This window comes from Tachypleus tridentatus, chromosome 6, assembly GCF_004210375.1.
Source record: "Tachypleus tridentatus isolate NWPU-2018 chromosome 6, ASM421037v1, whole genome shotgun sequence".
Taxonomy (NCBI): Eukaryota; Metazoa; Arthropoda; class Merostomata; order Xiphosura; family Limulidae; genus Tachypleus; species Tachypleus tridentatus.
In genome coordinates this window covers 124,855,189-124,869,639 of record NC_134830.1, presented here as the reverse complement: position 1 = coordinate 124,869,639, position 14,451 = coordinate 124,855,189, and the positions used below count along the sequence as shown (strand labels likewise).

The window sequence follows — 14,451 nt, the reverse complement described above, 5'->3', positions numbered from 1 at the left end:
GGTCAAGAATCTTTGTCTTTGCATTCTGATTGGTTGGCAGAGCGATCGTTTCATTGGTTAAACAATGCGCGTGTGCTGTAGGAAGGTGTCAGGTGCGACGTAGCACAAACTTGGTATTGTTAATAAGAGTTGGTTGTAAATAGTGAGGAACGGGCGTTTTATTTTGGGTTGTTTTAATCCACTATTTGTGTAAAAGGTAAGTTTTCATTACTTTTTCTCTCATAAAGATATTCGAATTTACGAATGTAGCGTCTCAACGTTATAGCGATATGAACACAAACTGACAAAGCCAAACCATCGTACCAGCAGACGACAGCGGCTGTTGCTCCTAGCTTTTAATAATAGATGCAGTCTAAGTAAGCATGGGCAGTAACTGCATAAGCTGTGCAAGGCTTCATCCGGTGTCTTGTAGCGCTCGAACGGATGTGCGCGTGTGCATTTCTTCTGCTATGAATATAGATGTGTTTGGTGTTTTAAGACGAACGTTTAAGGATTATCTCTATGCTACAAGTCAAACAAATATTTACTTTAATAATTCTTCATTGGTTTGTCAGATGAATTAACGTAAGCTTCAAGTTTGACAATATTATGACACAATAATTCCATCTGTAACCAGTTACATTGCTGTAAATTCTGCTTTCATTCAATTTATATCATACCTTATTTTAGGCTTAATATAAAACTGTGCCTCTTAACATAATTAGCAGTGTTTTTCTATATTAGCTATACAACAGATTTAGCTATGTTACCTAGACAACAATTTTAGCTGTGTTTTTAGACAGAAAGTATGTCTATCATACTTTAAGAGTTGGTATGAAAGTGTAACCGAACCAAAGGTAATGTAAATATGAGAAAGGGTTATGATAGAAAATTTTTATACATATATGGTTATAGGTAATTAAGTACAATTATTACTATGATAAAATCTTCGAAGACAGTTCGAACACACTACTTAGGAATTTTGTGTACTGAGAGCAACTCGAAACGTGTAACTTGTATTACACTGCGAGGGACTCGAAACGTGTAACTTGTGTGATACTGAGAGGGATTCGAAACGTGTAACTTGTATTACACTGAGAGGGACTTGATACATGTAACTTGTATTATTCTCTTGAGTTGAAGTAAATCTGTCTGAGGTTCAAGTTATTTATAAACTGTTCAGTATAGTTAATGAATAGATAACCGTGAATAGATAATCTGTTTATGAAAATATGTGTATATGTAAAAGAGGTAGCTCACCTAAATTCCACCCAAGATAATACAAAAAATTAAAGAAAATCAAGATTAGCTTAGATTGAACATTTAATATACTATTAAGAGTAAAGCTACAAATCAAAAGAAATATAACATAAAGACATAGTTTATATAGCAGAAACGAATTATCTCATGTGAAGTTAATACACTCTGAGGAAAAGTAAGATCACTATCAGGCTAACTATTTTTCATTATGTTGTGTTTATAGTCAATATTACTTCAAAACAATGCGCCTGTTCTGTTGTAACTTGAAGTCAAAGTGGTTGTCTAATCTTCGTCAAGGTTCAAGATAGAATGGTATTACACAGGGAGCGGCAATACAGTGCATGAGTTTCAGTGCATTCAGTGCATTGCTATGGGATGCATGACACATACTTCCGTCTTAATGAAGACGAGGAGTTCTACAGATCTATGTCTCTTTGATGTTACATGTTAAGCAACAACGACGATTGTGTTTTCCATATTTTATGAATATATGTAGGTAACAATATTTGGGTACTGGGGGACTTGGCTCATTTTTAAGGGGCTCAAGCCCCCCAAAGCCCCCCTGGCGCCGCCACCGACTCTTTCTAACCAATAAAAACTGTTTAAGATGTTGTCTGTCTCACCAAGAAGTTTGACTTGTGCTTATAAGGTATATTTAGTAATTATTAAGATGTGTTTATTAGGAACATTTAATAATTACTAAGATGTGTTTATAAGATACATTTAGTAATTATTAAGATGTGTTTATAAGATACATTTAGTAATTATTAAGATGTGTTTATAAGGTAGATTTAGTAATTACTAAGACGTGTTTATAAAGTACATTTTGTAATTACTAAGATGTGTTTATAAAGTACATTTAGTGATTATTAAGACGTGTTTATAAAGTTTGTTTGTTTGTTTTTGAATTTCGCACAAAGCTACTCGAGGGATATCTGTGCTAGCCGTCCCTAATTTAGCAGTTTAAGACTAGAGGGAAGGCAGCTAGTCATCACCACCCACCGCCAACTCTTGGGCTACTCTTTTACCAACGAATAGTGGGACTGATCGTTACATTATAACGCCCCCACGGCTGAAAGGGCGAGCATGTTTGGCGCGACAGTGATGCGAACCCGCGACCCTCAGATTTCGAGTCGCACGCCTTAACACGCTTGGCCATGCCGGGCCCTTTATAAAGTATATTTGTTAATTACTAAGATGTGTTTATAAAGTGCATTTGGTAATTACTAAGATGTGTTTATAAAGTACATTTAGTAATGACTAAGATGCGTTTATACAGTACATTTAAGAATTACTAAGTCGTGTGTTTATAAAGTAATTTACTAACTACATAGATGTATTTATAAAGTAGATTTACTAATTATATAAATGTATTTATAGAGTAGATTTAGTAATTACTAAGATGTGTTTATACAGTACATTTAGTGATTACTAAGATGTGTTTGTGATGTTTTTCTTGCACTTTAATAATAATAAAGAACTTAACGTTAATCATCAGGTTGTGTAAAATGGAAGATGTCGAATGTTTCGGTCAGACAACCTTCGTCAGGCTTCACAAGGATGTTATGATTAGTAATTATTTTAATTCACGTTTTAGGAGTCAGTAAACTTGTTCTATGGGTCTAGGGTTGTTGAGTGGTTTACAGTCACACTTGGGCTATCGGGGTTGGGATGTTCATCACTGACCACCTGACCTTTTTGGAATGGAAAAGGAAGGCATGATGAATTTTATTGGAACGAATGTTTCGGTTCAGAAGAAATGTGCTTATTAATAAAAAAAAACAAAAAACACGCTCTACCTCTGGGTTCATGTTATACTAGGCCGCTAGATGAAGCAGATCATTCTTTATAGGTAAAAGTGAACGTATTTGTGAACTTGCGGTCTAAGAACTGTTGGTTTTATCGATATATAATTAAACTCCACACATTTATTATGTTTATGTGTTCCTAGGAGATTGCTACTCTTTACGGCTTGGGAAACGCCGATTTGTATGTGTTTTCTTCTTTAATAATGTGTTGCTACATTGAAACGTAAACTATTGTAGCTGAAGTTATATACGAGAAGATAAATGCTGAAGTTGTTTGCTGTTTGTGAACAACTGTATCCAAAACTAACTCGTGTCCCAGGTTTCAAGACTTGTAGCTTTTGAAGTAAAAACCTTTTCGACACCCATATCACTCTCCAGATCCTACATAAAAAAAGCAAACAAACGTGTTTTACGTACAAGAGTTATCTATGCTTCAACGGTTGAATTTTTCGAACAAAATATTTTTCTAACACCATGCTCGTACTTAATATTTTAAATACATGTTTCATACATGACTAACAACGGGTTGTGTCCAGGATCTCGGAAGAAACAATCCAAAATGTTTCACATATAGCAATGATCAATGTATCAAGCTTGAAACTTAGAGCAAAATACTTTTCCAACACTAAACTCACGCATAACAATTATAATGTACGTGAAACCATGTAGTTCCTTCCAGATCTTCAGTTATTCTGCAGACATTTTTGGGAGAATACGACAAGTTGCAACCAGTGAAGGTTATTGTTGCTTGTTGCATAGATAAAGCCACATTAGGCTGTCTGCTGTGTCCACCACGGGAAATCGAATCCCATACTTTAGCATCGTAAGTGGCCCGGCAAAGCCAGGTGCGTTAAGGCATTCGACTCGTAATCTGAGGGTCGCGGGTTCGAATCCCCATCGCACCAAACATGCTCGCCCTTTCAGCCGTGGGGGCATTATAAGTGACGGTCAATCCCACTATTAGTTGGTAAAAGAGTAGACCAACAGATGGCGGTGGGTGGTGATGACTAGCTGCCTTCCCTCTAGTCTTACTAGGGACGGCGAGCGCAGATAGCCCTCGTGTAGCTTTGCGCGAAATTCAAAAAAGAAACAAACAAAGCGTCGTAAGTCCTATACTTATCGCTGTTCCACTGGGATAAATAATTATTGTACGTACGATATGTGTGCTCGTTGTTTAGGGAGATTGTAAACATTGTTAGCCATGTGTGAAATTACATTTGACTTAAGAAATTTATGCGAGAGTGTTAAGTTCTAAATAATTGAAACAAGACACGAATTTGTTGTGAACACCATGGTTTACAGATAAGAAAATTTCATAATTTTATATGTAACAATAACACAAGGGAACTTAGCGACGTATGAAACTTTCAAGGAAAGCGAAATTATGACTCGTTAGTTTATTGAATGTTAGTTCTCCAACTCATTCAGTTATTTCACATGAAAGCAATGCCCTAAACACTGTTTTTATTAGTCGAAACATGTTCTGGAAACAGTCTTGTAGTCTTTATGTATTTTTAGATGTTATTGTAGTTTTTATATATTGGTATACTTTCTGGAGACACTGTATCTTTTGTATATTAACACATCTTATGATTATAGTTTTTGTCCGTTTTTTGTACTGATACATTTTCTGGGCCACTGTTACTCCTAGGCCTGGCATGGCCAGGTGGTTAGGAGCACTGTACTTGTAATCTGAGGGTTGCGGCTTCGAATCTCCATCACACCAAGTTTGCTCGCCTTTTGAGCCGTGGGGGCGTTATAATGTGACAGTCAATCCCACTAGTCGTTGATAAAAGAGTAACCCAAGAGTTGGCGGTGGGTGGTGATGACTAGTTGCCTTCCCTCTAGTCTTACATTGCTAAATTAGGGACGGACAGCACAGATAGCTCTTGTATAGCTTTGAATGAAATTCAAAAATTAACAAATTGTTTCTCATATTCGTAACACATTCATTCATTGAATCAACTTTCAGACTTTATAAAAAACAACAGTGCCAACAAAACGGTATATTTAGTTTGTTTTTCAACAGAATCATTCGCAAATACTATTATTCAGTAAAGTTAAAGATGGGTGTTGTATGTCTGCTAAGAAGATGCTAATTCATGTAGCTTTCAGTTATATATAACAGATTTAGATTGTTTTTACAATAGTTATTTGATAAGAAAACTTTACGCAGACGCTAAACAATAATTTCTTTGAGGGGACACACTTTCCATCATTTACTTTCTAAATTATATAGCTGTATAAATATAGTATAATATTTACGTTACAAATTAAAATGTTTATCTTACTTTAATGGACATATCTGTAACTAAAGTATCGATTAGTAAGTACTTGCTGTACAGCGGCATTTTCTGTTAGTTTTTAAAAGTTGTTATGTGATGGAATATGAGATATTTTGTTTTTTACAGGAAAACTGCACAGTTTTACTTTTAAATAACGTTTGATAATCATTATACATAAACAAAATAATTTAGTGTTTGTATATGTTAGTGTTATTCTTTGCACATATCAGTGTTAAATTTTACACATCGCTGTTAGTGTTTACATATATCAGTGGTAATGTTTACGTATATCAGTGTTAGTTTTTACACATATTGGTGGTAGTGTTTACATATATCAGTGTTAGTGTTTATATATATATCAGTGGTACTGTTTGCAGATATCAGTGTTACTGTTTACATCCATGGATTAGACTAATCACAGTAAAAAGATTGTGTGTATTTTAATGGTTTTCAAACGAATAACAAGAAAAAGCTAGATATAAGTATATTTTTCATTGTTTTAAGCACAAGTGTTAAAAGTTTAAAGCTAAAGGACGGGGTTCGAACCCCTCAAGCCCCCATCCTTTTTCGTTGCACACTTGTTGCACATCTTGTTCTGGAATACTTCGTCATCACGAAACACGAAGTTCGGTATTTCGTTTTTCAGGACTGCCTTTTTCTCATGTGTAGGAATGACGGGAAATGGGGTCATCATTTACGAAACGTTCCTGATTGGTTGAATAAGGTCAGTTGGTGCCCTGAGAAAAATAAGAGCTTCCGTTCTGTATTCATTATATTTCTTGGAATAAAGTGATAAACGTTTATAATGATGAGTAACATATTTTGTCCGAAATAAAAAAAAAAATTGTTTAAAGTGTTTTTATATTCGCAGTTTTACTTTCCATAATGTATATCTTTCATATTTCCTTTAGTTGTATGGTTTATATATGTGTGAGTTGTTTTTTTTAATTTTTCTTTGAGGTGACGGCTCATCCCTCGAATTCGCCTTGATAAGCCTCACTGTACAAACCTGACCGTCGACTTCCTTGGGTCGCTGCCAAACGACTTGCTTGGTATTCATCGTTAAGCCTAAAGGCCGTGACGAAGCCTTGCCGCATCCCAGTTGCGGGGTGGCCTCGGTTTTTATGACAGTTCAGGCGATGATTGGATGCCGTAGGACCGGTATGTAAGGTGTGACAAGGAACAGGTAGTACAAGTTATATGCCTAGCGGCAAAGTTTCTGCTCTGTCCCAGAAGGGTTACAAAAGCGAACTGGGGTTGCTAGAGACTCAAGGCCTCTTTTGTATAAATACTTCCGTGAAATAAAACTGAAACGTTCACGTGCTTGGACGTTTAGCTAGCCATGGCCTTTCGTGTCATTAAACGGAAGGACATCAAGAAACAGTCCTACTACGTGTGGTTCCTGGGGGCCAAAGAGAGTAAGGGGTTGAGAGGCGAGGAGTATATTCAACCAGTTCTCAGCTACTTGTTGGATAAAGAACGCGAGTTGGAACCCATGAAAGTGACCCTTCAAGTCAGCAACAAAGGGATAAAGGTCATACAGAACGTGCCAAGAAAGAACAACAAAGGAAAGACAGAGCATATTAAACACTTCATTCCTCATCACGCCATCACGTGTGTCGTCCAGGAAGACAAGCCGGACGACGACATTGTGTGTGTCATTCTACTTCTCTATAACCCGCTGACCAAATGTCCCGTCCATGTGCATGCTTATCGGTGCGATAGTGTGGAAACGGCTACCACGCTCAAAGGCCAATTGCAGACTCTCATAGACCGTCCAGAAAACCAGAAAAAGTTCAGAGAAATTGAGAACCGACTGGCGGTGAAAGGCCTCCTGCCCTCTCGGAGACTGAACTCTGATGGCCGCAGTACACACACTGACGGATCAGACCCCCTAGACGACTCCTTTGGATCGGACACCGAGTTGCCTGCCCGTAAGGATCACGTTGCAAGTCTCTACGATTCTCTGGCTGCTGAGCTGCGCGAGCGACTGAACAACCCAAATAACTGTCCGATTTTGTTGCCTCCCAAAGATTACGATACTGCTTCCAGACATGGGGAAACCGAAGAGAGGAAAAATTCACAAACTGGTAATGTTGGCTTACAAAGACGTCCTCGATCTGTTAATGGAAGACCTTCGAAGCCAAAGGAATCGAGTTCCAGTGGAAAATCCAGTGGAATTGGTTCTGAAGAAGCTCTGAGTTCCGCTATCCAGGAGGTGACGTCACATCCGGATTTCGAGAGTAAAGAGGTTGACCCAGACACCAGTTCAGACGAAGATGATTGGCCAGAAAGAGCTGAAGATGATCAAAACTGGAGACGAGATATTCCACGCTATCGACCACGCTCGCCTTCACCCACCATTAAAGCCCCCCCACCAATCTTGCCTACCTATTCTGACAGCCGACCTTTACCTACTGTTCATGATAAGAGTATCAGTAAACTAGACAGATCTAAGAATGACCAAGAAAGAGTCAAGGAAGTTATTTACAGAGGATGGAAAGGTAATTCAGTACCTTTCTCGTATCATTTACCGCAAGTATCCGATTTAGCTAATCGTTTCAATAGAGATGTCTCATTGGATAACAAAGCCAGAAATACTTTACAAGAACATAATGAAAGAGGCGAGATATACAGCAGAAACAAGGTGACAGAGGCTCCTCCTTCTGAACCAAGAGCGTTTCGTTCATCATCACAATTAAATATCCAAGCGCGAACCCCTTCTCCTCCACATGTTTCTGCACATCATTCTGTTGAAATGTCGAGACAACGCAGTCAGCCGGAAATCGAGAGGAATCGTCCTTACATGTACGATAGTAGTCGTATGGCTAAATTTACAATGGAACAACCAAACTGGCCAGTGGACTACAGCAGACGAATGGAGAGATCATATCATGTGCGCCCAAGCCGTTCTGCAGACCCCATAACTGCAAGTCCTGAACGTGGTTCATACAGAAGACCTCGGTCTCCAGAACCGTATCCAGAACGATCTGCGAGGCGACCTGTTGAAAGATATATTGACAAACGTCGCTCTCAAGCAGGGTTGCTCGTAGACGAGCAGAGAAGACGTGGGTATTTTGATCTCCCAGTTAACACTAAGGATTACAGACATAGTTTTGTCGAACCAGTACATTACAGAGTTCCTCTGAACTATAGTTAATGAATAACTACTGACACATTTTTACAGAACCAGTACATCCCAGAGTTCCTCTGAACTACAGTTAATGAGGAATTACTGACACAGTTCTACAGAATTAGTACATCCCAGAGTTCCTATGAACTACAGTTAATAGATAATTACCGACATAGTTTTACAGAACCAATACATCCTAGAGTACCTCTGAACCACAGTTAATGGATAATTATCGACCCAGTTTTAGAGAACCAGTACACCCCTTAGTTCCTTTGAACTACAGTTAATGAGGAAGTACCGATACAGTTTTACAGAACCAGTACATCACAGAGTTTCTCTGAGCTACAGTCAATAATGAATTACCAACACGTTGTTGAATAATTAGCGTATAAAGCGTTATCCTGAACTACAGATACTAGGGGATTAGAAACACAATTTTATAGAACTAGTACATCACAGAGTTCCTCTGGACGACGGTTAATGAAGAAGTACCAACACAGTTTTACAGAACCAGTACATCACAAACATAATGAGGGATCAGAGACACAGTTCTGTGGAACCAGTACATCACAGAGACACAGTTCTGTAGAACCAGTACATCACAGAGTTTCTCTGAGCTACGGTCAACAATGAATTACCAACACGTTGTTGAATAATCAGCGTATAAAGAGCTATCCTGAACTACAGATACTGGAGGATTAGAGACACAGTTTTATAGAACCAGTATATCACAGAGGCCGTCTGGACGACGGTTAATAATGAATTAACGATACGTTGTTGAATATCCAGCGCGTAAAGAGTCATCCTGAACTACAGATAATGGATTAGAGACACAATTTTATAGAACCAGTACATCACAGAGGCCCTCTGAGCTATGGTTGATAATGAACCAGCGTATTCTAACGACAGATATTAAAATAAATATTAAACAAGCCTGACTGTTACGACGATGTGCCTAAGTAATATTGCCATAGTAAACAGGTCATTATGTGAATATAGGTAGTTTATGTTATGGGGGAAGACTTAACGTTACGTTAACCCGTATTTGCTATTCATTTAAAAGGCCTTTTAACTTTTAATATTATTTTATTTTGTAAAAGTACACACGGGGTTGTGCTATTGAAAACTTTTTTTAAGTGTTAAGTAACGCGATATTGAAAGGAACTTAAAACAGGTGTGCTCCTGTAAGAAGAAGCTTTACATTTAAAACTGACTCGAAAACATTATAATTCTAATTTATTACTTAATTTGTACGATACGGTATGTATATATATATAAATTGACACTTGGGTGCATTATATTGGTAAGTGGTGTTATTTTTATGTCACAAGGTAGGGGGCGCTATACCAGATTTGTTTTCTGGTGATGGGCTTTTTTGTTAGGTGATGGAATGCTCTTATCTACTACTCAGTGTTTAGTTTTATAGTGTGTTTTTTCCTTTTTATCACTGATGGTTTTGGTTTTTTGTTTTATTTTTTGTAAATATACTTGTAACGTAACCCATTGAAGGTTGTTACACCTAACATTGTTTTCTTTTTGTTAGTGATACCCGGATGTTTTAAACAGTCAAAAAGTACAGTTTGGTGTGTTACATTTCTCTGTGAATGCGACACGAAAGAGACACTAAATTATAAAGTTTAAAAGAATAGTGTAGTGTTCTTATGGGTTATTTATAAACTTTTTAACCCCCATCTACGAACATCCCTGCAGGTTTTATTAATGATGCTAAGACATGTTGAACTTCAATTTAATAACAGCTGAGGTTTGTACAAAAGTATTTAATGTCACTCATTTGTAATTCGAAGTTTGAAGACAGTTTGTAACATAAACTCCTTTATGTATTTTATTATTCTATTTATTAATAAAAACAATTATTATTAAAGATTATTGCTTGATAAAAATGTAACATTATTTAAAAACAAACTCGTAACTGGCGTTTTTTTTTTAACTGAAAGCAAGTGCTGGTAACTAGCCAATCACTCGTGTCAACAGAAAGAGCAGGCGTTATAATTAGCCAATAAAACGTTTTAGTACAACTTTTGTAAATTGGCATCGTACTACAATGAAAAGTATAACAGGTTAGGAATTTGTTCATCCCATGTGTGTAAGAGCTTATGATACTAAGTAAAAAGATTTTTGGTATTCATACATTTCAGCTGACGAATACTTCATATACTTTTGTCGAAATGTTTGTGGGAGGAAATAAAAAAGGACCGAATTGTAATTTCGAAAAACAATGATATTGTTTATCATCCAAGTAAACAGAGACGAGTTTGAAACTAAAATGAAATTATTACATAATTTTTAGTTTTAAAGGATATTCTTACACTTATATTTTAAACATCTACAGAGAGCAATGTTGATTTTCAAATATATTCAATAAACAGAAAAAACACGTGACCCTTGGCTTCAGGGAAAGATATAGTAGGACGTTAGTAATCGAACTGGGAATCTGAAGACATCGAATTACAGAACTTGTGCTACAAAGCATTGTGGGTGTGTCGTAAGCGTGACAGTTATTCCCGCTATTTGGTGCTGCCAACCGGCTGGAATACAGATCAGACTGAGGGATAGCTGAAACACAGAAGTATGTCACCTGATCGCTCAGTTCAGTACGTGTGCGTCGTGCTGTTGAGGTAAAAACATAATAAATAAAGCTATTACGATGTCTCGATATCTTCTGTGGCACAGTACAAATAGCTCAATGTGTAGCTTTGTGCTTCTCAATAAATATGTCTATTACTTAGAGCTTGTTTCATTTTAACATGTTATATAAGAATATTGACAAGTAAAATGTGACGTGAAGAATGAATGACGTTCATTAAATATAGTTTTACTAATTAATGTAATCGTAGATAAAAGAATGAATTACGTTCATAAAATATAGTTTTGTTATTTACTATAAACATTGATAAAAGAACGAATGACGTTCAGTAAATATAGTTTTATTATTTGCTGTAAACACTGATAAAAGAATGAATGACGTTCATAAAATATAGTTTTACTATTAACTGTAAATATTGATATGAGAATGAGTGACGTGCATAAAATATAGGTTTGCTATTAACTGTAAATCTAAATAAATTATTTTAAGATACTACCATGTACAATTTGTACCTTAAAGTGAATGAAAATAGGAATAATAAATACCATAAAAGTTTGAATATAGGCCCGGCATGGCCAAGCGTGTTAAGGCGTGCGACTCGTAATCTGAGGGTCGCGGGTTCGCATCCCGGTCACGCCAAACATGCTCGCCCTTTCAGCCGTGAGGGCGTTATAATGTTACGGTCAATCTCACTATTCGTTGGTAAAAGAGTAGCCCAAGAGCTGGCGGTGGGTGGTGATGACTAGCTGCCTTCCCACTAGTCTTACACTACTAAATTAGGGACGGCTAGCACAGACAGCCCTCGAGTAGCTTTGTGCGAAATTCAAAAACAAACAAACAAGTTTGAATATAATACTTGTAAAATAGTAATATACATCCCAATAGATGGCGCAGGTTTTTTTATTTCCCCAGTCAGATTATTTGAATGTGGGTCAAGACCTTTGAACATCTACTTAGAAACTTAGCTAGCCACAGCTTGTTTTGTTAACAGATATTGGGAATTGTTAATACCATGATTAAAGGGTCGGGGGTGGAAAAAGGTAGATAATTATTGATTAAGTTGATTTGTAAGTTAAATTTGGGTATTTATGAGAAAGTTATCACTTAACTGGTGAGGCCATTTCCTCACCAACTCTTATGTTTTATTAGCCGTAAGTTATCGTAGGTTTCCTTGTCTCAGAATGATAAGAAATGTGACCTAAAACGATAATTAGTGGAATAAAAACTTGTGGAAAAACAGACTTGTTGTTCAAAGAAGATAAAAACAACAGGCTTAGAACGTGTGTACCAGTTTAATATATCCCTTAATTCTGCTCAATTAAACATACCATGCAAAACGAAACGTTCGTACTGTTTAGCAACGAACTTATAGAAGTTGTGTCTGTATAAACTGCGGAACCTATTACGCAAGAGGTCCGTGTATAAATTTAGAGATCCATTGCACAAAATGCTTCTGTATAAATTTAGAGATCCATGACACAAGAAGTGTGTCTATAACTTTAGAGATCCGTTACACAATATGCTTCTGTATAAATTTAGAGATCCATGACACAAGAAGTGTGTCTATAACTTTAGAGATCCGTTACACAATATGCTTCTGTATAAATTTAGAGATCCATGACACAAGAAGTGTGTCTATAACTTTAGAGATCCATTACACAATATGCTTCTGTATAAATTTAGAGATCCATGACACAAGAAGTGTGTCTATAACTTTAGAGATCCATTACACAATATGCTTCTGTATAAATTTAGAGATCCATGACACAAGTCTATAACTTTAGAGTGTGTCTATAACTTTAGAGATCCATTACACAATATGCTTCTGTATAAATTTAGAGATCCATGACACAAGAAGTGTCTCTATAACTTTAGAGATCCGTTACACAATATGCTTCTGTATAAATTTAGAGATCCATGACACAAGAAGTGTGTCTATAACTTAAGAGATCCATTACACAATATGCTTCTGTATAAATTTAGAGATCCATTACACAAGAAGTCAGTGTACAAATTTTAAAAAAATGCATTACACGAGAGATCTATGTATAAGTTAATCTTTTAATAATTTAAATTAAAAATAAATTCATTATTTATGGGCTTAAACACCATTATTACTTTATTCATCAACACTTGACATTTGCGTAGTTGTCACTTGAACAAACGTGTTCTTCCAGTCGATAGTACGGAAAAATAAAGGAAAGTTGACAAGTTTTACCACTTCTACAAAAGGAAAGGACCACAGAATTAAGGAGCGACATCTGACGTAATTATGGGAAACTAACTGCATCACGCCGCGTTCAGAATTAGTGAAGTGAACGGTTTAGTCTACGAACGTTTATCAAGAATTGAATATATAAATTTGATAAAGCCAAACACAGCTACCAGTTTTGTACAACTCCAACTTGAGAAGAGACAGACTAAATGTTCATGTTGAGTTTTCACATTAACAATTAAACAATGATAGTGTACTTATTCAGAAATGTCTTAATAACAAAAACTCAAGTAAATAAAAAGTACATATAATATTAAAGTATATCGTAATGGTTACAAGTATAATTGAATTACGTGTAAAAAAATACACCATCGTTTTGAAATATTAATATAAGTAAAATAAGATACTTTGAATAAAAGTAGATTAAAGGAAAGAGTACATGTTTGTTTATTGACAAGAACAAAGCAACACAATGGTCTATGTGTAGCTGCGGGTATCGAAACTCTAATTTTAGTGTCATAGGGCCTTGACTTATCTCCGAACCAATGAGGGATGAAGAACATAGGTAGTCGTCTTTTCACCTAATAGTTCTTCTAAGGAACCTGAACACTTCTCTTAAATAATTTCCTTAAGTGATTTTCCTAAATGGTCGTTTTCAGAAACGCGAGAGGCCTAAGAAACCCAAACGATTTTCTTACAGAAATGTTCTTTTTCTTAGCAACCGAATAACAAGTTGTTTCGACTGGTTGAATAAGAAACCTGTCATAACAAATACGTAATTAACCGTTTGAACTTCTGTAACATATGTTGTAAATCTCCCCTATTTGTTTCCAATAGAAATATAAAATATAAACTTGTTCACATGTACAAAGAATTATGGAACAAATTATTCTTACAAGTATATTTTATAGTGTTATAAAAACTGAGTGTTAATACTAAAAATAAGTTAGCATTCATTTCAAATTCCAAATAATTTTTCCATCAAGATTTGGAAAATATGGTACAAGAATTTGACAAAGAACTGCGTCTCGTTTGGAAATTTAACCTAGCTACCTTTTGTATCCACCAGTAGCAAAGAAGAAAAAAATTAAACTGATAAAAGTTACCGCGAATTTACAGAGTTCACATCAACCTGTTCTCAAGTTATAACTCTTATTCTATCCAGG

At 36.1% G+C, this 14,451-nt stretch overlaps 1 protein-coding gene across 4 annotated transcripts; it reads left to right on the top strand.

The window, feature by feature from the left end:
- Window positions 1-43: 43 nt before the first annotated feature.
- Window positions 44-13,267, top strand: LOC143253580 (uncharacterized). Of its 4 annotated transcripts, none has more exons than XR_013029712.1 (4): window positions 44-196; window positions 6,293-6,493; window positions 10,853-11,101; window positions 13,248-13,267. XR_013029712.1 is itself a non-coding variant. In XM_076507663.1 (2 exons), exon 2 carries the CDS (start codon window positions 6,675-6,677, stop codon window positions 8,490-8,492), a length of 1,818 nt encoding a protein of 605 aa, XP_076363778.1. In that variant the 5' UTR covers window positions 44-196; window positions 6,293-6,674; the 3' UTR covers window positions 8,493-10,347. The 4 variants fall into 4 exon arrangements, 2 of the variants coding, with proteins under 2 accessions (XP_076363778.1, XP_076363779.1); XR_013029711.1 differs by lacking the exon at window positions 13,248-13,267 and adding an exon at window positions 13,219-13,237; XM_076507663.1 differs by lacking the exons at window positions 10,853-11,101; window positions 13,248-13,267 and having other exon boundaries at window positions 6,293-10,347.
- Window positions 13,268-14,451: the final 1,184 nt, after the last annotated feature.